This window comes from Globicephala melas, chromosome 14, assembly GCF_963455315.2.
Source record: "Globicephala melas chromosome 14, mGloMel1.2, whole genome shotgun sequence".
In the NCBI taxonomy this organism is placed as follows: domain Eukaryota; kingdom Metazoa; phylum Chordata; class Mammalia; order Artiodactyla; family Delphinidae; genus Globicephala; species Globicephala melas.
This window is the reverse complement of record NC_083327.1, coordinates 19460221-19484914: the sequence shown is the minus strand read 5'-3', so window position 1 is coordinate 19484914 and position 24694 is coordinate 19460221. Positions and strand designations below refer to the sequence as shown.

The following is a 24694-nucleotide window of genomic DNA, read 5'->3' as shown; positions in this document are numbered from 1 at the left end:
GGCCAGAAAAAAAAAAATGCTAGTAGTTGAGTTGATCTATAGTGTATTAAAACAAATTTAATATTCAGTTTATATGGTATATTTTCCTGAAAAGCTTATATAAATTAATTTTTTACATTTGAGTCTGTCTTAAATATGGGGCATTTGCCATTTAAGTAAAGTTGATGGTGAGGCCTTTTGTAAAATGAATCCTGTTGTAAAACTTCCCCACTGCGACCCCGCCCCACCCCTACACCCACATTATGACTCTTCAGATATAAAATATGGCTGTATTTGTAAATGTTAAAGTCTGTATTTTCTCCTTTGATGCTGTGATATCCCCTTCCTTGGAGTTAATAGTGGAAAGCATGATTGATACAATTATCTTCCTTATTTTACCAAGGGACTTAACAGGTAGCATCATCTTCAAGTTCAGAATATCACCATTATACGTACCTTTCTTTCTTGCCTTTGATTAGGGAAGTATCCTTATTCTTCTAGGGACCTCAGGACTACAGGAAAACTCAGGAGAAGGTTGTCAAAATTTCTGTTTAAAAACAGTTGAGTTTCAGTTTATTTTCTTTTTCAAATAGAACACACACTTTTTTCCCTTACTTTTAGAATTAGTTTATATTATTAATCTAGAAATATTTAAACTAATTTAAAATTTAGTATGTAATTCTGTTGCTTCTCAAAATTATTCTTTGTTTTATTTCTTAGATATTTCTTTGATGATGTTTAGAAAATGATCTTAAAAATCTTAAAAATATGACCACGTACATGTGAATGTCTGCAGGGAAATATGTACTATAATTTAGTTAACAGTAATTGTGTCTTGTCACTAGAATTATGGGAGATTTCTATTCTTTGTACATTTCTTTTTTTCTCTACTGTAATGCATTATTTGTTAAAAAAAAGTAGCGTAAGTAAATGGAAGAAAGTCAGTTCTAGACTTTTCTTGTTTTCTAGAAGAGGAAGCTGTGTATTTCTTTGAACTTCTAAATGCTTGCTTTTCTCCTCAATTGAAGGGATGTAACAGATGATGAGTCCTTTGTTGATGAACTGAGAATTATATTACGGTTTTTTGCATCTGTCTTAATTCGAAGGATTCACAAGGTATATATTTATAATGAGAAATTTGGGAATTTCTGTACTGTATGTATTTGTTCCTCACTTTTAATTTTTTAGATTAAAAGATAAATGGATTACTTTTGATTAATTGATCAATTTTGCTTTCTTTATTTTAATGTTTGGATATCTTGGTTTGTGGCAATTAGAAATAAAAAGACAATTAGAGAAAAAAAAATTCATGTTCCAGTTAGATGAATTTACTGAATACAGGGTAATGATTATGATCTACTTTTTAAAAAATTTCAAGCCATAGTTTGTTTATGTTTGAGTTTCTGTCTGTATATACTTAACAGTGTGTTGGCTGTAGACATAAATACTTGTCTACTGCCTTGTCAGTTTGATAGAATTGAACATATTGACAATAAATTGGCATATTGTATGTGCCATTAGTAAATAAAGATAAATCTTGTTAAATGTTTCTATACCTATTTGAGAAGTGAACAATACAGTCAAGTACTGTGGCAAAGATATGCAAAAATTATGAATAAGTAGTTCACAAAAGAAACATATAAAATGGCCAGTGAATATTTGAAAATATGTTGTCTCACATGAAATATAGTCTTTTGATGAGATACTGTTCTTTTGCCTATCAGGTTGGGAAAGGTAAAAAACATGATAATATCTAGTAGTGGTGATTGTGGGGAAACAGGCAAAGCAAGTACAAATTCAGATTGATGTAACTCTTACCCTGGAAGGCAGTTTGGTAATCTTTATTAAAAGACTTAAAAATGTCTGTGCTCCCAAATTTAATTCCATTGTTTTTCTTAGTATATTTTAAAGAAATAATCACAGTAGTTTGTAAAAATGTATGTTCAAAGATTCATTGCAGTATAGTTTATAATAAGGAAGTCTGAAAAGGAAAACATGTCCAGTGGTAGGATTGTTGGTTGATTGAATATAATACATGCTAACTATAAAATCCTTTCTGTAGTTTTTGTGATTGCTTGCTTTCATTTAGCATAATGTTTGTGATTGGTTGTTTTCACTTAGCATAATATTTTCAAGGTTTATTCATGTTGTCATTTTGTAGCTATATCAGTACTTATTCTTTTTTATGTCTGAGTAATATTCTGTTGTATGGATATGCCACATTTTGTTCATGCATCCATCCATCCATCAGTTGGCTATTATGAATAATGCTGCCATAGTGTTTGTGTATAGGTTTTCTCGGGAGGGAGGGGGTGGAATATTTGTTTTCATTTCTTTTGGGTTTACCTAGGAGTGTAATTGCTGGGTCAAGTGGTAACTCTGTGTTTAACTTTTGAGGAACTGTCAGATTGTTTTCCTAAGTGGCTGTACCACTTTGCATTCCCACCAGCAGTGTATGAGGGTTCTGATTTCTCCACATCCTTGCCAGAACTAGTTATTATCTCACTTTTTGATTCTAACCATGCTAGTGGGTGTGAAGTGGTATCTCATTGTGGCTTTGATTTGCCTTTCCCTATGACCAATGATGTCGAGCATCCTTTCAGATGCTTATTGGCCATTTGTGTATCTTTTTTGGGGAGAAATGTGTATTCAAATTCTTTGCCCATTTTTTTAAACTGAGTTATTTGTCTTTTAATTGTTGAGATGTAAGAGTTCATTATCTATTCTGGGTATACTTCCTTCATCAGATATATGATTTTCAAATATTTTTTTCCACTTTCTGGATTGTTATGGTACATTTCATTTTATCTGTATACTGTCCTGGGAGATAAGTGGGTCATTATCATACCCATTTTATAGAAAGTTAGTAATATTCTTTGTCAAAGTGTCAGAGGTAGTTGATGGGCAAAAGATTAGGCCTGGGTCATGTCATTCCTAGTACAATGTTATATCCTTGATAACATGGCCTGACTAATGTAAATTGGGAGTTTGGGGATAATGAAAACAATCATTTAAGGTCCACAGTGGTTTTTTTTTTTTTCTTTTTTTAATCAAAGTTTAGTGACAAACTCACTATTTTATCATTTTGATTTTGATCTGAAGTCTCTAAAATGGAACTTACAAGGGAAAATTTTCGTGCGTATTCTCAGAAGACAAGATTCCATAAAATATTTAAAAATGAAAACATCTTGTTTATTTGATAAATATATATATGAGACTAATTTATAATCACTGAGTACCAAGAGAGCAGGGATAAATGAAGAGTAATGTTATTTTGCAAAAAGGTGTGCTACTAGCAAAAACATCCCCTCTTATTGAACATGTTTGATCTTATACAGCCAAAAGATATCTGTAATCTGCTCTGGGTTTTACTAGTAAATCACTAAAATTTGGGGGATTATGATCCATTACACTTACTAGATTTATCAGCTTGTGACGTTTTTCCTCTTTCTTAATGAGGAATTTAAAAAGAACTGAAAAGTTAACACAAAACAACACTATTGTGATGCAGTTTTCTCATGCCTTTGATAAAGGGAGAATATGATGTGTTGAGCTTTGTGATGGAAGCTAAGCCTGTTGAACTCCAATAAACATGCTTTTTGGTGGTGATTTACTTAATTTGCAGGGTTTTTTTTTTTTTTTTTTTTTAGTTATTTTATCTTATGTCTCTTTTATGTGTGTACTTGTAAGCCCCCAGTCCTCTCTTACTAACCTACCATAGTCATTACAGTTTCCAGCCTTTAAGTTGAACAATACCTGTGGGGAATGATGAAACTTAATTTTATTCCAAAATAGAATGCTTCCATATATCTTGAAACCAGGATTTACCTTGTGAGCTGAATGAAAAGTTTATTTTCAAGTGACCTTAGTAAACACAAGTTTATAACCTCAAAGGGATGATAAAGTTACTTGAGATTTTTTTCTTGAATGCATTTAGAATGAACACATTAAAGAAATAAGTCAAGAATAAAGATGCTATTTTGTGAGAAAAATTTAGTGTATAGGGTATGCATATGAAGGTGTATTTTCATTACTGTTGTAGTAAAACGGTCTAAATTTACAGTTAGTATGATCCAAGAATGTAAAGTGCTTTTAAATTATATTTTTGAAAGATTCCCAATAATACCACTGATTTTTAAGATCATATGTTCCAATACCTTAAATACATTGTTCCTGCCATTGTAACTTAGTGGTAATTATTTTAAAAGTTTTATTTTAATGTTGAATTTTTCTAGGTGGATATTCCATCTATTATCACCAAGAAACTATTAAAAGCAGCAATGAAGCATATAGAAGTGATCGTTAAAGCCAGTCAGAAAGGTAATACAAAGTTTTATGTTTCTTACACTGCTACAAAGTTTGAGTTTGTTTTTATATACCAGCTTTCACTTTAAATATCTAAGTCTGAGTACTGATAAATTAAGTGATATATTCACAGATGCTGTGAAAGTATTAGTTTAAACGGAAATCTCTTTCAGTAATTTGTTAACATATAAGTGATTTTGAGAACTCAAGAGTCTATGAAAATTAAGGTACACTCGGATAATCTTTAGTTATATTATTGATGAATCTTGTCTTTTTTTGCATGGTAGTCTGTTGACTTCATTACCTCCTCTGTGGTGTCTTTCACATCTCTTCCCTCCTTTTTTCTTAATGATTTCAACAGTTTTGATGAAGCCTATCCTATTTATTGCTACTATGTTAATTTCACAATGCCACAATTCTGTTACCTGCCTACTTAAAAAAAAAAAAAATTAGCGAGTGCTACAGAGTCAAAACTGTCCTATATTTTAAACCCTTTCCTATTTAGTCAAGTATTTTGATCTACTCTTGTCCTTCACTATGTATGATACTTTAGCCAGGATGACCTGTTTGCAGTTTCTTATGTGTATCCTGGCCTTTATACTGTCATGATGTACACATAGCATACATTCACCAAACGTTTGCTGATTGGATGAAACCTTCATTTGGGGGCTTTTCTTGCTCTTAGATCAAGCTGAAATATACCTTTTAAACAAAATTACTTATATGCTCTGTACTTAGTTCTTTGTGAAACTGAGATCTTCCTTGTATCTGCATTTGGTATTCTTCTTTGTCAGTGCTTCCCCAAGTATGTTCTGCAGAATACTACTCTATGTAGATGACTATGTAGAAGAAGTATCATGGTTATATTTTCTGGTAATTACTATGTATTGTATTCCTCTTCTGGAAATACCCAGTAAGTACTAGCATTCCAAAATATCTCAGTATTCCTGCAGCAAAGAAATAACTTTAACTTTTTTTAACCCAGCACATCCCAAACTCATTTGAGCATGGAACCAATTTTCCCTCCCTCATAATATCAGTTTGTATAATCACAGTATATTTGGGGAACTTGTAGAGTGGTAGTTAAATTATTAGTTTATTTGTCCTTTGGTATGAATAATTCCTCAGGTATGAGAAGCATTTCAAATTACATTTAAAAATTTTTCTGTGTTCATCTTATAATATTATAACAATTCAAGTTTTACCTTCAACATAAAAAGTGGAAGAGTTTAAATATGTATAACTTAATTGTTAAATTAAAAAAATTAACTTTTAAAATAATTGTCCTGTCACTGGCAAAAACACACCAGAAGATAGTAACTTTGTTGTAGCCATTTTGTTAAGGCTACTGTACTGTCAGAAAAAAATATAGAAAAGTGTTTTTTTTTTTATTAGTAAACTTTACTTTTTAGAGCAGTTTTAAGTTTACAGAAAAACTGAGCAGAAATTATAGAGAGTTCCCATATATTTCCCCCCTTCCCTATTATTAACACCTTGCATTGGTTGGTACATTTGTTACAATTGATATGCCAGTACTGAGACATTATTATTAACTAAAGTCCATAGTTTTTTTTTGTTTTTTTTGTGGTACGCGGGCCTCTCCCGTTGCGGAGCACAGGCTCCGGACGCGCAGGCTCAGTGGCCATGGCTCATGGGCCCAGCCTCTCCACGGCATGTGGGATCCTGCCAGACTGGGGCACGAACCCGTGTCCTCTGCATTGGCAGGCGGACTCTCAACCACTGTGCCACCAGGGAAGCCCCATAGTTTTTATTAGGGTTTTACTCTTCATATTGTACATTCTGTGGATTCTGACAAATGCTTAATGCCATGTATCCATCAACACAACATCATACTGAATAGTTTCACTGCCCCCCCCCGCCCCCTGTGTTTCACCTATTTATCCCTCCCTCCTTCCTTCATGAACCCCTAGCAACCACTGATCTTTTTACTCTTTCTACAGCTTTGCCTTTTCCAGATGTCATAGAGTTGGAATCATACTGTAGCCTTTTCAGACTGTAGCCTTTTCTTTCATTTAGAACTATCATTTAAGGCTCCTCCATGTCTTTTTGTGGAGTTGATAGCTCATTTCTTTTTATTGCTCAATTATATTCCATTGTACAGATGTACCACAGTTTGTTTATCCATTCATCTTTTGAAGGATATCTTGGTTGCTTCTAAATTTTGGCAATTATGAATAAAGCTGCTATAAATATTTATGTGCAGGATTTTGTGTGGGAAAATTATTTTTAATATGGTCTTAATTTTGTTGTAAAGACAAACACTTTGAACTCAGGATATGAGTAAATTGAGTCTTTTATTTTTATTTATTTTTATTTTTGTGGTACACGGGCCTCTCACTGTTGCGGCCTCTCCCGTTGCGGAGCACAGGCTCTGGATGCGCAGGCTCAGTGGCCATGGCTCACGGGCCCAGCCGCTCCGCGGCATGTGGGATCTTCCCGGACCAGGGCACGAACCCGTGTCCCCTGCATCGGCAGGCGGACTCTCAACCACTGCGCCACCAGGGAAGCCCTATTTTTATTTTTCAATTGATCAGTTTAATAAAATATCCAAGTTATTTTGTTTCTGTGAAAGTGCTGTCATATATATAGACCAGTTTGACTGAAATTTATCCTTGAGTCTTTGCAAGAGAGGGGTTGCTAAATTGCTACTATTCATGCAAAAAATGGTCCTCAATTACAAAATCAGCATAAAATGCTAGATTGGATTCATTAATGACATTGTAATTAATGAATTCCATAGAATTAAAAGGCCAGAGGATTAGAAGAACTGCATTTTATCCAAAGGTCCTGGTGTTCTAAATATTATAACAGTGAATTAGACTTGTAAAAAAGGTTTTCAGGTTTTTGATTTTTCTTCTCTTTCATGCATGAATTTGTTTTCTAAATTCTTTGGCTCCACAATTGTGTATATTCAGGAAATTAAAGGTTCAGCTCTTTATACATATTCATTTTTACTTTCTTGGTGTTCTCTCCTTAACCTGCCTCTTGAGAGTAGGAATTACAAAGAAGTTTTCTATGTAAGTCCTTCTATCACCCTTAGAAATGTTGAAAATATATACATTAGAAGCATTGGTTTAATTTAAATTCAGTAGTAATTGAAGGATCTTATATCAGTCTTTCACCCTGAAGTTATCTCTTTGTTGTGGATTCTGGGGACTTTTCCTTTTGTGGTCTGAAAACTGCCCACTAATTAGACAGGAGATATACTGGTGATTAGTGGGGATTAATCCATGCCCCGTTTTTCAGCATCTATATATTATGTGTGAATGCTTAATTGCACCAGATATTATAATTACTTGTGCATTTTGCATGGCAGCTTTTTCAGTGTTAACTATTTAATGACTGTTTACTGAGGTGGAAACTGAGACTCAAAGGGATTATATCATTTAACATCATCAGTTAATAAAGAAGTAGAATTGGGATTTAGCAGAACTTAGTCTTCTTATTTTAAATCCCTGCTCATGATATAAATTTTTAAAAGACCTGTACCCCAAATTCTTGGGGCAAAATGCATGGTAAACAATTGTATAATGATAAAATAAAGTACATTCTTATAAAAACTATGTCCTTGTTTGCCAGTCCTTCTTTTATACCTCTGGCACAGGTAGCCTTTATTTACTTTCTTAGTTCTTACACCATTAGAATGTATGTTTTGGCTTTTCTTTGGTAAATATGCTTGCATTCTGTCAATGAAAATAGAAATAAATTGTAAAAAATAAATGCCATTTGAATTAGGGTTAAGATTCCCTTCACAGACTCCATGATTTTAAAACTTGGCTCAGAATGCAAATAGGGGAGAAAGCATGACTTGTTTTTCTCCTGCTCCTTTTTAAAGTATTAGTTTAGTGTTTGGCCTTTTAAGAAAACTTTTTGTTAGTGTAACTTTTATCATCAGTTAATGTTTATTAAGTAATCTAACTTCATGGACTTCCACCATATACAGTTCTGTACCTTTTGTGTCCTGTACTGTGGGCAGAAGATGCAGAACTGAACCAAGGAAGCCAGTTTCTATACTCTAATTTCTTCAAAGGGTTACCTGAATGATTTTGACTAGAACTTTAAGAGGGATTTTTGTTTGTTTGTTTTTTGTTTTGTTTTGTTTTGTTTTTTGCCGTACGCGGGTCTCTCACTGTTGTGGCCTCTCCCGCTGCGGAGCACAGGCTCCGGACACGCAGGCTCAGTGGCCATGGCTCACGGGCCCAGCCGCTCCGTGGCATGTGGGATCTTCCCGGACCGGGGCACGAACCCATGTCCCCTGCATCGGCAGGCGGACTCCCAACCACTGTGCTACCAGGGAAGCCCTAAGAGGGATTTTTAAAATATTTGCAGGGGATGAACAGAATGTAACGTTTGATAACAAAAGCTTTGTGTGTGCTAGAAGATGTTTTCTTTAGTTTTTTCCACTTTAAGCAATTTGCTTTTCTTTAATATACTTTGTAATGACCTGAGTTTAAAGTTTTGTTTACCAAGGGTGAAAGGCTTTTTTATCAATTAATTTTGAATAATTAAAAAACTTCCAGCAAAGAGGAAACTTATTTTCTTTATATCCTTTTTGTGAAAAATTTCCCAGTAGAATACATATTGGAAAGAAAGGAAGGCTAAGAAAGGAATGGCTATGTTAAATTAATTTGTATTTGTTAGTGGAAATGGCTGAAGTTATTTAACATTGTTAACTTCTTCCAATATTTATTTTTTATCTCTATTTATAGTAGAAAATACAGAGTTTTTACAGCAAGCTGCTTTAGAAGAATATGGTCCGGAGCTTCATGTGGCTTTGAGGAGTCGAAGAGATGAATTACATTATTTAAGGAAACTTACTGAACTACTTTTTCCTTATATTTTGCCTCCGAAAGCAACAGACTGCAGGTATAAATAGACTAGAAAATGTCATAGCATACCATACCGTATGTATATTGCTATTCTTGATCATAATAGGAATACACTAAAACTTGAGATTAGGCTATGATATAATTTTTCATTTAAGAAATATAATTTATCAGGTCTTAAAATGCCATTTTAGGTACTAAGCATTCATGATGTATTGTGTTGCTAAGAATTTTTTCTTGGAAATTGATCGTAGGAAATCAAAGACAAATGTAAAAAATTAATTGTCTTACTTGAGATCATTATACTTTATTACTTCCTTGGTGTTCCTTTTAAAAGACATGCATATTATGATTCACTGGCAGAAACACTTTGAACAAATTATACAGACAAGTTTGGGTTTTAAGGTATTCACCTGGGAAGTATAGTTAGAGGTCGTTTAGTCCAGCCTCCCTTATTTCCGAAAGAGCACGTTTAGATTATTCCATAAAGTTACCTCTTTACTCTTATCCTAATAATCCTTAGAGAAAAAGACCATAGCTTATTTTTATTTATTTAAATTGAAGTATAATTTATAACGTTAAATTAGTTTCAGGTGTACAACTTAGTAATTCAATATTTTTATAGATTATACTCCATTTAGAGTTATTACAAAATAATGGCTATATTTCCCTGTGCTGTACAATACATACAACCATGGCTTATTTTTAGTGATGTACTTTAAATATTACTTTATTGTCTTTAAAATTTTTAATTAAATTTAAAAAATATTTTAAATATTTTAATTAAAATGTTTTTACTTTAAACAAATTGTTTTATAATAATTTAAATTAATTATAAAAATTATACTGTTACAGGTATTAGGTTTTACATATTAATTTATTATATGTAAAATTTTCATATTTGAGGTGGTGTTTTTCTAATGCTCACTCAGGTTCCTCCTGCTGAGGAAATGCTTTCTTCCTCTTCAGTAGTATTCTCTTTTAGCCAGTTAAGGGCTCTGGGTGCGGTCTGTGAACCAGTAGCATGAGCGTTACTTGGGGGCTTGTTAGAGGTGGCGGAATCTCAGGGCATCCCCAGACCTACTGATCATAGTCTGCATAATAACAAGGTTCCCAGGTAAGAACTGATGTAAATCACTAAATATGTACAATATTGTTCCTTTTTCCAGATCCCTGACCTTACTTTTAAGAGAGATTCTCTCTGGTTCAGTGTTCCTCCCTTCTTTGGATTTCCTAGCTGATCCAGTAAGACGTAAAAAACATTTTTTTCTTTAATTGTGATAAGATACATAAAATATAAAATTTACCATCTTAAATGTTTTTCTGTGTACAGTTCAGTGGTATTAAATACATTTATATTGTTGAGCAACCACCACCATTACTTATCTCCAGAACTCTTTTTATCTTGTAAAACTGAAACTCTGTACCCATGTAAACAGTAATTCTCTATTCCTCCTGGCCCCTGGCAACTCTACTTCCTGATTGTACTTTCTGTCTCTATGAATTTGACTACTCTAGTTACCACATATTAGTAGAATGATGCAGTATTTGCAGTATTTGGCTTATTTTACTTAGCATAATCTCCTCAGTGTTCACCTGCATTGTAGCATATATCAGAATTCCCTTCCTTTTCAAGGCTGAGTAATATTTCATTTTAGGTATATGTTACATTTTGCTTATGCATTCATCTATTGATGGATACTTGGGCTGCTTTTACTTTTGATCCAGTAAGATTTTGAAGAAATAGGGATAATTGATAAATGTTTTGAATGCCAAAGTCAAAATAACTTTTCTTTTCCCATTTTCACAAAAGTTGAGAACCCTGTATCGTAGATTTTGTTTTTAAGATTTATTTATTATTTATTTATTTTATTTATTTTTGGCTGCATTGGGTCTTAGTTGCGGCACGTGGGATCTTTGTTGAGGCATGTGGGATCTTTCGTTGTGCTGCATGGGCTCTTCATTGTGGTGCGTGGGCTTCTCTCTGGTTGTGGCATGTGAGTTTTCTCTCTTTAGTGGTGGCGCGCAGGCTCCAGGGCGTGTGGGCTCTGTAGTTTGTGGTATGCAGGCTCTCTAGTTGTGGTGGTTGAGCTCAGTAGTTGTGGTGCATGGGCTTAGTTGCCCTGTGGCATGTGGGATCTTCCCGGACCAGGGATTGAACCCGTGTCCCCTGCATTGGAAGGTGGATTCTTTACCACTGGACCACCAGGGAAGTCCGAAGAACCCTGTATTGTAGATTTTTAAAAAGCCCCTCTGTATTACATAAGTGCAGATGCTTTGCCACTGCTCCATTTGTTTCTTCATTTTTCCAGAAACTTTCATAATATGATAAAAGCTTTGAGAATTCTGGGCAGAACGCGGTAATGGATTTATTTTGATCCTTGTTTATTATTTTCCATTAGGATACTGTGAATCATTTGCTTATCATCTTCATAGATGACAGTCCAGTGAGTATTGAACGTGTTAGAAAGTACTTCAGATTGCATTGAGTTTTGATTCACATCTGTAAAATCAAATGACATGTTACTGAATTAATTCTTTCTTCAAAGCCTGAAAAAGCAACTGAACCACCTTCCCCTTTGGTTCCATTCTTGCAGAAATTTGCAGAACCTAGAAATAAAAAACCATCTGTAAGTATTTTCGGCAATAACTTATATTACTTTTGATATAAACAATTTTATCATGTATTTACATAGCTCTAACTTACTCTTTCTCCCATGTTGTATCAAGGTGCTGAAGTTAGAATTGAAGCAAATCAGAGAGCAACAAGATCTCTTATTTCGGTTTATGAACTTTCTGAAACAAGAAGGAGCAGTGCACGTGTTGCAAATTTGTCTGACTGTGGGTGAGGCTTATCTGTGTACTTTACAAAAGTCATTGTTAAACTTTGTCATATGTTTGACTGTTTAGATCAGATGTTGTAGCTGTCATCTGTTATTGTACTAAATTTCATTTGCTAGATACTCTAAGAGTACCTGTGAGTTCTCTCTCAAGTGTCAACTCCTTTCCACATTGGAACATAATCTGTAACTGACTTCAACCAAATCCTCTTAGCAGAAAAATAACTGCCAAAAATTCAGAATAATGAAAATATGTTAAAGACCCAGTCATTAGCACTTTGTCACAGTTTTTATTAAGGATTATTTTGATTCAATAATCAAATACAAAAATGTTTTATTTTGGCTAGAAGTTCTATAACGTTTTACATTATTAGATTTAGAGACACTGTGTGGACTCTGTGAGCAGACTAATTTTTTAATGTACCTAATTTCTTTTTTAAATATAGCTTTTTAAAAATTGAGGTATAATTTACAGTGAAACTCATAGAACTTAAATATACAGTTTAATCAGTTTTGACAAATCTGCACTCTTTATAACCTACAAACCTACACCTTTATTGAGATAAAGACCATTTCCATCACCCTAGAAAGTTCCCTTAGGGCCCTTCCCAAACGATCCACCCCTGCTCCCACTCCTTCCAAAGCAATCACTGATCTCATTTCTCTCACCACAGATTAATTTTGCCTGTACAGTTTCCTTATATAAATGGAATCTCATAGTATGTACTCTTTTGTGCCTGGCTTCATTGATTGAGGATAGTGCTTTTTAAGATTGAATCATGGTGTTGTGTAGATGAGTGGTTTGCTCTTTTTTATTGCTATGTGTAGTATTCTTTTGTATGAGGATATCACTCTTTCTTTATTCATTCTCCTTGTAGATGGCTATCTGGACTGCTTCCACTTTTGGGCTATTCTGAATAAAGCTGCTGTGCACATTCTTACACACACACGTGCACACACACACACATATTTTGGCCCCGATAGTTATTGGCATATTTACTTTTCTGGTGGTCTTTATTTTTTTCTGCAGAACCGGTTTCTATATCATTTTCCTTCTGCTGAAGTACTTTTTTTTTTTTTTTTTTTTTTTTGCATTTCTTATAGTACCATTCAGCTGGGGGTAAATTCTCTTAACTTTTGTCTGAAAAGATGTTATTTTATATTCATTTTAAAAGGATATTTTTACCAAATATAAAATTTTAGGTTGATGGGTTTTTTTCATTCAACATTCTAATTCTAAATCATTCTTCCATTACCTTTTGAACAGCACCATTGTTTCTCAGGAGAAATTAACTTCCATTCTTATGTTTGTTCTCCTGTATGTATGTCCCTTTTCTCCCTGATTGGTTTTTCAGTTTTCTCTTTGGGGGTTTCAGCAATTTGACTGTAATGTGTAGTTTAAAAAAAATTTATTCTGCTCGAATTTTACTTGAATGTTGGTGTTTTTCATCATTTTTGAAAATTCTTGGCTGTTACCTCTTCAAGTATTCTGCCTTATTTTCTCTCTCCTTTCTTTTTGAGACTCCAATTATATGAATTTGCTATCATCCCAAAGATCTTATATGTTCTCTTCCAGTTTTTTCTTTTTTTAAAAACTCCTTCCTTACCTCACTGGGTTTCAGTTTGGATAATTAAGAATTAAGGGGTAAGCTTCCATATTACCTCTTGTAGTAAAAAAAAAAAAAAAAGGGCAGTCAAGGACTTCCCTGGTGGCGCAGTAGTTGAGAGTCCGCCTGCCGATGCAGGGGACACGGGTTCTTGCCCTGGTCCGGGAGGATTCCACATGCCGTGGAGCGGCTGGGCCCGTGAGCCATGGCCGCTGAGCCTGCGCGTCCAGAGCCTGTGCTCCGCAACGGGAGAGGCCACAACAGTGAGAGGTCCGCGTACCGCAAAAAAAAAAAAAAAAAAAAAAATGGTAGTCAATATTTTGGCTTTCCCAATGCTGTTCTTTCACATTTTAGGAAAAAAAGATTGATTTGTTCAGACTCTGAGCTCCATCACTAGTCTACAGCCTCCATGATGGACAGAAATATTGTTTAAAAACATTGGGACTAAAAAAAGCCTTAGTTTTCACTGTTATTTAGGGAATCAAATTTCAAAATATTAAAGACCCTTGGTATAAGAAATTAATCCAATATGTTCTTTAAACAGAATTTTACAAGTGTGTTTATTATTCTAAATTTTAGAAAATTTGTATTGCTATGGAAATATTTATGCATTTTATATTCGTATATAAAATATTTGATTGAGCTTCTCTTTCATCTCAGCAGTTGTTTTACTCCCAATTAAATCTTTTTAAAAATCTTAAAATGATGAGTAGATTGCTTATATTTGCTGCTTTTAATATTGATCACAATTAGAGTGGGAACATGAAGTTTTCATTGAGTAGTTTTATTCTATGAAAATAATTCTTTTTTTTTATTCTTTCTGAATTTGCTAGAGGAATTCAATGACAGAATTTTGCGACCAGAGTTATCAAATGATGAAATGCTGTCTCTTCATGAAGAGTTGCAAAAGATTTATAAAACATATTGTTTGGATGAAAGTATTGACAAAATTCGATTTGATCCCTTCATTGTAGAAGAGATTCAAAAAAGTAAGTAAAAGATGAGGATGAATTCTGTAGCTCTTTTACTCTTTTCAGAGTTTTCTCTTGTATTCCCTGCTTATTGCAACAGCTGTGTGAGATACACAGGCAGGCATTATCCTATTTTACTAACAAGATGAAAGCTTTGATGAAGAAACTTATTCACAATTCACATAACTAATACTTGCCAGAACTGGAGCTTGGTTGTTCTAATTCCTCTCTAGTGTGATCTGTACCTTACAGTGGATTTTCTGCAAAACAGTCTTAGTATTGTTTGTATGCTCTTTTCACTGTAATGAACTTTAAACTAATATATAATGTATTTGTGCTTTTCATAAACAATTTTTGCAATATAATTTTTTTAACAGTTGCTGAAGGCCCATATATAGATGTTGTGAAACTTCAGACTATGAGATGTCTTTTTGAAGCATATGAACATGTACTTTCTCTCTTGGAAAATGTGTTTACTCCTATGTTTTGCCACAGTGATGAGGTTAGTCAAAATATTAATCTTGTTTGAAGATTTTTCCTCAAAATTTATTAGTGGCTTTGATAACGTTACATGAGTAATGCAAATAACAAAATAAACAGGAAAATAAAACATGGTTAATTAAGAAAATGAATACTATTTTCCACTACATAAGTTAATGGAGATTAGAAGTTGGTTATAACAACAATTCTTAATACCAAAACCACGTTTGTATATATGTGACTAGAAGATTGCAACCAAATTGGTCTATCTGATTTGCCATATGCCTGAGTGGCTTTGTAGTGGTGATGCAGAAACCCCATTCTTCTTCTTTTTAAAATATTTATTTATTTATTTATTTGGCTGAGCTGGGTCTTAGTTGCGGCACGCACGATCTTTAGTTGCAGCATGCAGGATCTAGTTCCCTGATCAGGGATCGAACCCGGGTCCCCTGCATTGGGAACACAGAGTCTTAACCGCTGGACCACCAGGGAAGTCCCCCTTTCTTCTTGTATATACGTTATTTACAGACTTGTAGAAGTCAAGTGGCTTGAATACCTCCATTTGCAATATCTTAATCCTTACTCTGTTTGACTGTGGTTGTATTCACTTGATTTAAGTAATGTTTCCTTTAAGCTCAAGTCAGTAAGGTGAAGTAGCAAGTTTCAATATCAAATATTGGTTTAATAAATCATAATTATTTTTTAAGTATTTCAGACAACTTTTAAGAGGTGCAGAATCACCAACACGCAATTCAAAACTCAACAGGTAGGTATATTCAATCATATATATGTTTTTCTTTTTTTTGGTTCTTGTTGACGCTAATCATTCTGTGATAACATCATTAGCTTTATTAATCTGGTTTCCTTGCTACATAAGTAGACAGGATTACTAAGGAATTGTAGAGCTATACTACATATAGTAATGTGAAAATGCCTGACATTCTTTCAGAAAAATTTAACAAGATATGTACACCATTGCCTTGTTAATCTCATAATTATTATTGCTTGATCACCTGCTTTATTGGAGACTATGGACTGCATGCATAATTGAAATCCACAGATAACTCAGCTTTAGAGAGTAGTTTGTTTTTTTCCCATTTATTAATTTTAGTGAAACTCCTGTATAGGACTGCGAAAGAGGAAGTGGTTCTTTTACCTTATTAGCCTGCTGAGTAGCTAAGTGTAAGTCAGAGTCATAACCTCAGAGATGGAAAGCTGTCTTTGCCACTTGGTGAACACCTAGTTGTCTTCAACATATGAAGGCACTAATTTGCTGGCTTTAGAATATAAAATTAATAGGAAGAAAATATGGGTTGTTTTCATTCTGGGTACTGCTTATAGTCTTTAGTTTTTCTTTATATTGACCTGACTCTTAACGTTAGCTATCAGTCTTGTCAGGACTCTGCTTCTGTGATACTTGATTGATTTACCTATATATCAATAGAATAAGTAAAAGCCTTTCTTAACATTCTTTCATTGAAAATTTAAGGTAGCATTGCTGATTTGCTGTTAGATGACTTAAAATATGTAAAATGTTTATTCATATGTTTTATGTCTACATTCTATTTAATTGCATTTAAAAAGTAAAATTTTAATGCATGTTAATTAATATTAACCTACTCTTCTGTTTCATTCCATACTTAAAGCATAACTTAAAAAATATTTAGGGATCTTTTGTTAACTTTGCTTCTTAGTTTAAGTCATAACTTAAAAAAATACTCAAACTAAAAATGTGTGGAGCATGCACAATTATATCTAATATAGACATGAATTCCATATTAGAAAATACAAGTTTGTTTTCGATGCCAAGTTTTTGGTGGCTTAGTCTCTGAATATTTTCCACTGTATCAAACAAATGGTTTGCCTAAATGAGGGCAAAAAACCAGAATTATTTCCTGACATATTGAGTTTTTAAAAACTTTCTTTAAAATGATCTAGAATTCAGATTCCAACCCCCCCAAAATAGCCATTGTGTTTGTTTCTCTTTCCTTTATCATGTTATTCATAATGCTATCCATCTGTGTAACTTTTAAATTTTGTTTTATGTTCTAAAGTGAAACTTGTTTAATATCTGGGCTTTCTCTTTCTCTTTTCCTTGTGTAATTTCACATGTCTGTTATTGCAGAAGTAGCCTAAGTTTGGATGATTTTCGGTAAGTCTTGAGACAGCATGTGATTCTTTTCTGTATAAATTATCTGTTTAACTCCAATTACTGCCTTTATATCAGGTATTTGGGATATCCTTTTTTTTTTTTTGGCCACGCCGCACAGCTTGAGGGATCTTAGTTCCTGGACCAGGGATTGAACCTGGGCCAGGGCAGTGAAAGCCTAGAATCCTAACCACTAGGCCACCAGGGAATGCCCTGGGACATCCTTTTAAGATTAACCTCTACTTTTATTCTAGAGGTCTCCTTTTTGAAATAGCATTGTATATGTCATCAGAAAATTAAAATGTCAGCATAAAAATAAAGTGAAAAATCCAGTATTTAGCTTTTTAAGGCTGTTGACTCATTCTTTGTTGTTGTTGTTATTGATCTTGCTAAATTTCTTTTAGAATTATTTGTGTTTAAAGAACTTTCTTTAAAGCAAGAAGTACAATATTTCAGTATTTCTGGGTGTAATCACAAGTGAAATATTTAAAAAATATGTCATTTCAAAAAGCCCAACTGTTTTATAATCTAGGTCTACTAGCATAATCTATCTAGATCCTAGAGATTTTAATAATATTTTGTTAAGATTTTCATATTTTTTTTCAGAAAAATTTCTTCTCTCATAGAAAGTTATATTTATAATCCTGGATTTTTTAAAAACACTAATTGCATGCTTGTTTAAGTAAAACAATATTCTAGTTTAAGTATCCTTTTTACTACTACTACTTACTATTAGAGTTTTTCCAGTTTTAAAATAAGTTTGATTTACTCCTTGAACATGTATAAAATGCACATATCACTAATATACTGGTGCATTTGACACTTCATCAATTTACTTTTATTTCTGTAACTGTTGCATTATTATTATTATTATTATTTTATTTATTTTTTTTTTGCGGTACGCGGGCCTCTCACTGTTGTGGCCTCTCCCGTTGCGGAGCACAGGCTCCGGACGCGCAGGCTCAGCGGCCATGGCTCACGGGCCCAGCTACTCCGCGGCATGTGGGATCTTCCCGGACCGGGGCACGAACCCGTGTCCCCTACATCGGCAGGCGGACTCTCAACCACTGTGCCACCAGGGAAGCCCTGTTGCATTATTTTTATAAATACGTTTTCTTATAGGAATAATAGCTATTCGTTAAGTTAGGCCTTCAACACCAATCTCCTTGAATTTTAAAATGGTCATTTTTCTTTGGACATCTGTCGTAAGGGCAGTATTACATAGTGAGTTTTAAATTGGATAAAAGTTATGTTTTTATTTGTTGAAACATGAGGCAATAATAAGTAGGCTGTAGGGGAGGAAATTTTTGCTGCTTTTTTTGTTGTTGCTTTTAGAAATTCACTTTTGAAAAAAATTACAAAACCATTATTTAATATATATGGCAGAGCAAGCTTCTTCCTTAGGCTACATTTGCTTTTATCTTTATGTTCATTGCTAACCCTTCCCTTTGGCATTTTATTTTTTCTTGTTATTATTTTGAAGTTATATATGGTGTATTTTATACTTCATTCTTTTGAGTATTTATATGATTATAAAGTTGAAGAAAATTTTCAGAATTTTTTTGTTTTTCCATCTAAAAATGAAGTACTGAGAAGGTCATTGTTTTGTTTTGTTTTTTTCCTGTTACACTGTGCTTTTTTAGCAGTACAGTACAGTTTGAATAGGATAGTCTATTTTGAACGTTGGTCTAACCACATTTTTAATTTATTTCAAAAAATGTATGGCAGTAAGAAATATGCACCACTAGGGGGCTCTCATCTTTTATTCTTTTTAGTTCAGTTAATGTTTTAAGGTTAAATAGTAGGTAAATTTCAAATGTTTGTTAATAAATATTGTCCCATTAATTCATCCCCTCAAATTTAAACTTTAAATGTTCTGTCACTTTTGGCTATAGAGATGTTGAGACAGTCTATGACTGAGAACTCCAAAAAGTTATGTTTAGCTATACCTTCAGTTTACCCTTTTTGCAACCATTTTTATTATTGTTTACAGTAAACTGGACCGTTGTGATAATGTAATAATTTACTGTGTTCTTGATACATTTTTGTTTAATATTTAGGAGCACACAGAAGAGAGGAGAATCATTTGGAATTAGCCGAATAGGTAGCAAAATTAAAGGAGTCTTCAAGAGCACCACAATGGAGGGAGCTATGTTGCCTAATTATGGCTTAGCTGAAGGTGAAGATGACTTTGTAAGTAAAAATTCTTCAGTTTGTTGTATGTATAATTTCAGACTTAATGTGGCATAAAAAATTGGTTACGCTTGTTATTTTCCCTTTTCTTAATCTTAACTTCTTACTTCAGATTTTGTTTATGTTTCCCATTCTTTCACTAGTCATTATAGTTTCATGGTGCTAATCTAATTTTTTAAATTCCTGAGCACTAAGTTATTGCTTACTATGGCCAGATGGTTTCTGTTACTGATATACTGCTAAATAGTCAAACAATTTACCACGTTTTGATTAAGCTTTTACTTCATATCCTGATCTTATCTCTTTCTAACCACATGGCCAGGCACACGGAGTTGTGTTAATCGATGTCTGACCTAACCCCTTGATATTCAGACTGTGATCTGTGGACCAGCAGCATCAACATTACCTGGGAGCTTGTTATCAGTACAGAATCTCAGGCTTCATCCTAGACCTGCTGAATCATAATTTACATTTTAACAAGATCCCAGATTTATAAGCACATTATACCCTCCATGCTATTTTATTTCTCTGTCTTTTCACATGTTGTTTTGCTTGAAATGCCTTTTTTCCCCCTTTATTTACCTAGAAAATTCATACTTATCTTTCAGAATCTAGTTTCTTCCCATAAGCCCCTACCTGAGTCCCCAAGCAGAATTGAACATTCCCTCCTTTTTTTGCTTCTGTTAGATCATATGTTAAAACATGTACCACGTTGTGTTTGAAATTACGATTTTTTTTTTTTTTGGCTGCGCAGCAGGACTTGTGGGATCTTAGTTCCCCCACCAGGGATCGAACCCGGGCCCTGGCAGTGAAAGCTCTGAGTCCTAACCACTGGACTGCCAGGGAATTCCCTGAAATTACGATTTAATTTATGTATTTGAAAGTATGTTTATGATTGTCTTTCCTACCAATTAAGGAGTTCTATAAAGGCAGATATTATCTCATTTGTACTTTGCATTTGTTTAAAAAATCTTTATTGAACAGACATCCTGGGTCTTCATTTTGCCTTTTAATGTCTCAGCACTGGAGATAAAAAGATGATTAAGACCTAAACTTTGCTCTTAAGAAATTTACTATCCTGGGTATAAAAGGGATGAATATTAGTGATTGGATTGGTAATGACCAAGAAGAAGGAAGTGGGGAGGGAAGAGTAAATAAACCTATTTTTCCTCTTTACCCCTTCCTTTCAACCTTTGTCCCTTTGCACTGATAAATTGTTAAAAAGATTCATTGCTTCTTCACAATAATTTTAATGGAAGAAAAACTTATTTAATCCTTTTTTTTCTTTTTAGATAATCCAAATACAGCATTCTTTTCATGCCCATATTTTCCTTAAAAGTATGGGTAGAAGAAAGACAGTAGACCAGAGGAGGGAGTCTTTTAAAAAAAACAATGTTTATGTTTTTAGATTTTAAGCATCTCAATTTTTTAATACTATAGAAAAATAGAAAAAAATTTAAAATACCACCGGTAATTCTGCCACCCAATAACTACTTCTATTAACATTCTTGTGATTCTGTTTTTTAAAAATATCTTTCCCCTTCCCACCCCCATAAATTAGGCTATATGTAGATTGCTATCCTGATCTCTGCCCACTTAATATAACAAAATATAACTTAAATATAACTTAATATAACAAAAGCATTTACCCATGTTATTGTGAACTCGAAACATAATTTTTATGGGGAAAGATGTACTTTTTCTTTTTTGTTCTTCCCAATTACTTGAAATACAAGCTATAGTTTTGCTTCAGGAATAGGAGGCTTTTTTTTTTTTTTTTGGTCTGCACGGGCTCTAGGCGCGTGGGCTTCAGTAGTTGTGGCTTGCGGGCTCTAGAGTGCAGGCTCAGTAGTCGTGGCACATGGGCTTAGTTGCTCTGTGGCATGTGGGATCTTCTGGACCAGGGATCGAACCCTTGTCCCCTGCATTGGCAGGTGGATTCTTTTTTTTTTTTTTTTTGGTATGAAAAAAGGTATACCTATTTCTTTCTTTCTTTTTTTTTTTTAACATCTTTATTGGGGTACAATTGCTTTACAATGGTGTGTTAGTTTCTGCTCCATAACAAAGTGAATCAGTCATACATAAACATATGTTCCCATATGTCTTCCCTCTTGCGTCTCCCTCCCTCCCACCCTCCCTATCCCACCCCTCCAGGCTGTCACAAAGCACCGAGCCAATATCCCTGTGCCATGCGGCTGCTTCCCACTAGCTATCTACCTTACTACGTTTGTTAGTGTGTATATGCCCATAACTCTCTCTCACCCTGTCACAGCTCACCCTTCCCCCTCCCCATAACCTCAAGTCCGTTCTCTAGGAGGTCTGCGTCTTTATTCCTGCTTTACCCCTAGGTTCTTCATGACATTTTTTTTCTTAAATTCCATATATATGTGTTAGCATACAGTATTTGTCTTTTTCTTTCTGACTTACTTCACTCTGTATGACAGACTCTAGGTCTATCCACCTCATTACAAATAGCTCAATTTCGTTTCTTTTTATGGCTGAGTAATATTCCATTGTATATATGTGCCACATCTTCTTTATCCATTCATCCGATGATGGGCACTTAGGTTGTTTCCATCTCCGGGCTATTGTAAATAGAGCTGCAATGAACATTTTGGTACATGACTCTTTTTGAATTTTGGTTTTCTCAGGGTATATGCCCAGTAGTGGGATTGCTGGGTCATATGGTAGTTCTATTTGTAGTTTTTTAAGGAACCTCCATACTTTTTCCATAGTGGCTGAACCAATTCACATTCCCACCAGCAGTGCAAGAGTGTTCCCTTTTCTCCACACCCTCTCCAGCATTTATTGTTTCTAGATTTTTTGATGATGGCCATTCTGACTGGTGTGAGATGATATCTCATTGTAGTTTTGATTTGCATTTCTCTAATGATTAATGATGTTGAGCATTCTTTCATGTGTTTGTTGGCAGTCTGTATATCTTCTTTGGAGAAATGTCTATTTAGGTCTTCTGCCCATTTTTGGATTGGGTTGTTTGTTTTCTTGTTATTGAGCTGCATGAGCTGCTTGTAAATTTTGGAGATTAATCCTTTGTCGGTTGCTTCATTTGCAAATATTTTCTCCCATTCTGAGGGTTGTCTTTTGGTCTTGTTTATGGTTTCCTTTGCTGTGCAAAAGCTTTGAAGTTTCATTAGGTCCCATTTGTTTATTTTTGTTTTTATTTCCATTACTCTAGGAGGTGGGTCAGAAAGGATCTTGCTGTGATTTATGTCATAGAGTGTTCTGCCTATGTTTTCCTCTAAGAGTTTGATAGTTTCTGGCCTTACATTTAGGTCTTTAATCCATTTTGAGCTTATTTTTGTGTATGGTGTTAGGGAGTGTTCTAATCTCATACTTTTACATGTACCTGTCCAGTTTTCCTAGCACCACTTATTGAAGAGGCTGTCCTTTCTCCACTGTACATTACTGCCACCTTTATCAAAGATAAGGTGTCTATATGTGCATGGGTTTATCTCTGGGCTTTCTATCCTGTTCCATTGATCTATCTTTCTGTTTTTGTGCCAGTACCATAGGCAGGTGGATTCTTAACCACTGCGCCACCAGGCAAATCCAGGAGGCTATCTTTAAAAAGCTGAGAAAGTTTGTTCTGTTTTGTAGTGGCCCAAGGAGGAAGGAAATTCTTTATTGGTCTTTATTTACTTATTTTTTATTGAAGTATAATTTTTTGTTTAATTTTTAATGGAGTATAGTTGATTTACAATGTTGTGTTAGTTCCAGGTGTACAGCAAAGCGAATCAGTCATACATATACACATATACACTCTTTTTTTTTTTTTTAGATTCTTCTCCCATATAGGCTATTACATAGTGTTGAATAGAGTTCCCTGTGCTATACAGCAGGTTCTTATTAGTTATCTATTTTATATATAGTAGTGTGTATACGTCAGTCTATCTCCCAATTTACCCCCCACCTTACCCCGTTAACCATAAGTTTGTTTTCTGCATCTGTGACTCTACTTCTGTTTTGTAAATAAGTTCATTTGTATGCTTTTTTTTTAGATTCCACATATAAGCGATATCATGAGATATTTGTCTTTCTGTGTCTGACTTACTTCACTCAGTATGACAATCTCTGGGTCCATCCACGTTGTTGCAAATGGCATTATTTTTTCTTTTTTATGGCTGAGTAATATTCCATTGTATATATGTACCACATCTTCTTTTATCCATTCCTCTGTTGATGGACACTTAGGTTGCTTCCATGTCCTGGCTATTGTAAATAGTGCTGCAATGAACATTGGGGTGCATGTATCTTTTTGAATTATAGTTTCCTCTGGGTATATGCTTAAGAGTGGGATTGCTGGGTCATATGGTAGTTCTAATTTTAGTTTTTTAAGGAACCCCCATACTGTTCTCCATAGTGGCTGTACGAATTTACATTCCTACCAACAGCGTAGGAGGGTTCCCTTTTCTCCACACCCTTCCAGCATTTATTGTTTGTAGATTTTTTTTTTTAATTTTTAAATTTATTTTTGGCTGCATTGGGTCGTCACTGTGTGCGGGTTTCCTCTAGTTGCAGCAAGCAGGGGCTGCTCTTCGTTGCAGTGTGCGGGTTTCTCACCACAGTGGCTTCTCTTGTTGCAGAGCACAGGCTCTAGGCGTGCGGGCTTCAGTAGTTGTGGCTCGTGGTCTCTAGAGCATAGGCTCAGTAGTTGTGGCACACAGGCTTAGTTGCTCCACGGCATGTGGGATCTTCCTGGACCAAGGATCGAACCTGTGTCCCCTGCGTTGGCAAGCAGATTCTTAGCCACCGAGCCACCAGGGAAGTCTTGTTTGTTGATTTTTTGATGATGGTCATTCTCTCTGGTGTGCGGTGGTACCTCATTGTAGTTTTGATTTGCATTTCTGTAATAGTGATGTTGAGCATCTTTTCATGTGCTTTTTGGCCATCTGTATGTCTTCTTTGGAGAAATGTCTATTTAGATCTGCCCATTTTTTGAATGGGTTATTTATTTTTTTGATATTGAGCTGCATGAGCTGTTTGTATATTTTGGAGATTAATCCCTTGCCAGTTGCTTCATTTGCAAATATTTTCTCCCATTCTAAGGGTTGTCTTGGAAATTCTTGATTGGAAGCAAAGATAGTAATAATGGAAAGTAGGGTAAGAGGGCAAACTAATTGTTAGTACTCTGAAGAGAAAAGACAGGAGGTGGCTAGGGTGTTAAACCAGACCAAGATAGTCCCACTTAGGATTTGGGGGTACTGTGCTAGTTCTAAACTGTGGGACCTCGGGGAAATCTCCTTTGCCTTGTTTAGGAAGTGTATGGGAAAGGGAAATTGCCAGTCTCACTGCCAGGGCTAAA

At 34.5% G+C, this 24694-nt stretch overlaps 1 protein-coding gene across 6 annotated transcripts in view; it reads left to right on the top strand.

The window, feature by feature from the left end:
- Positions 1–24694, top strand: part of SNX14 (sorting nexin 14) — a 68862-nt gene that overhangs the window by 20673 nt on the left and 23495 nt on the right. For 2 of the 6 annotated variants that reach the window (XM_030859432.2, XM_030859431.2), the window contains exons 6-17: positions 1008–1095; positions 4215–4299; positions 9015–9171; positions 10301–10376; positions 11534–11578; positions 11681–11761; positions 11862–11976; positions 14412–14567; positions 14927–15051; positions 15737–15795; positions 17155–17181; positions 19239–19371. In XM_030859432.2, coding sequence (XP_030715292.1) covers positions 1008–1095; positions 4215–4299; positions 9015–9171; positions 10301–10376; positions 11534–11578; positions 11681–11761; positions 11862–11976; positions 14412–14567; positions 14927–15051; positions 15737–15795; positions 17155–17181; positions 19239–19371 — 1147 coding nt within the window. The remainder of the gene's footprint in view (positions 1–1007; positions 1096–4214; positions 4300–9014; positions 9172–10300; positions 10377–11533; positions 11579–11680; positions 11762–11861; positions 11977–14411; positions 14568–14926; positions 15052–15736; positions 15796–17154; positions 17182–19238; positions 19372–24694) is intronic. The other 4 variants (XM_030859435.2, XM_030859434.2, XM_030859433.2 and 1 more) reach the window with 3 other exon arrangements.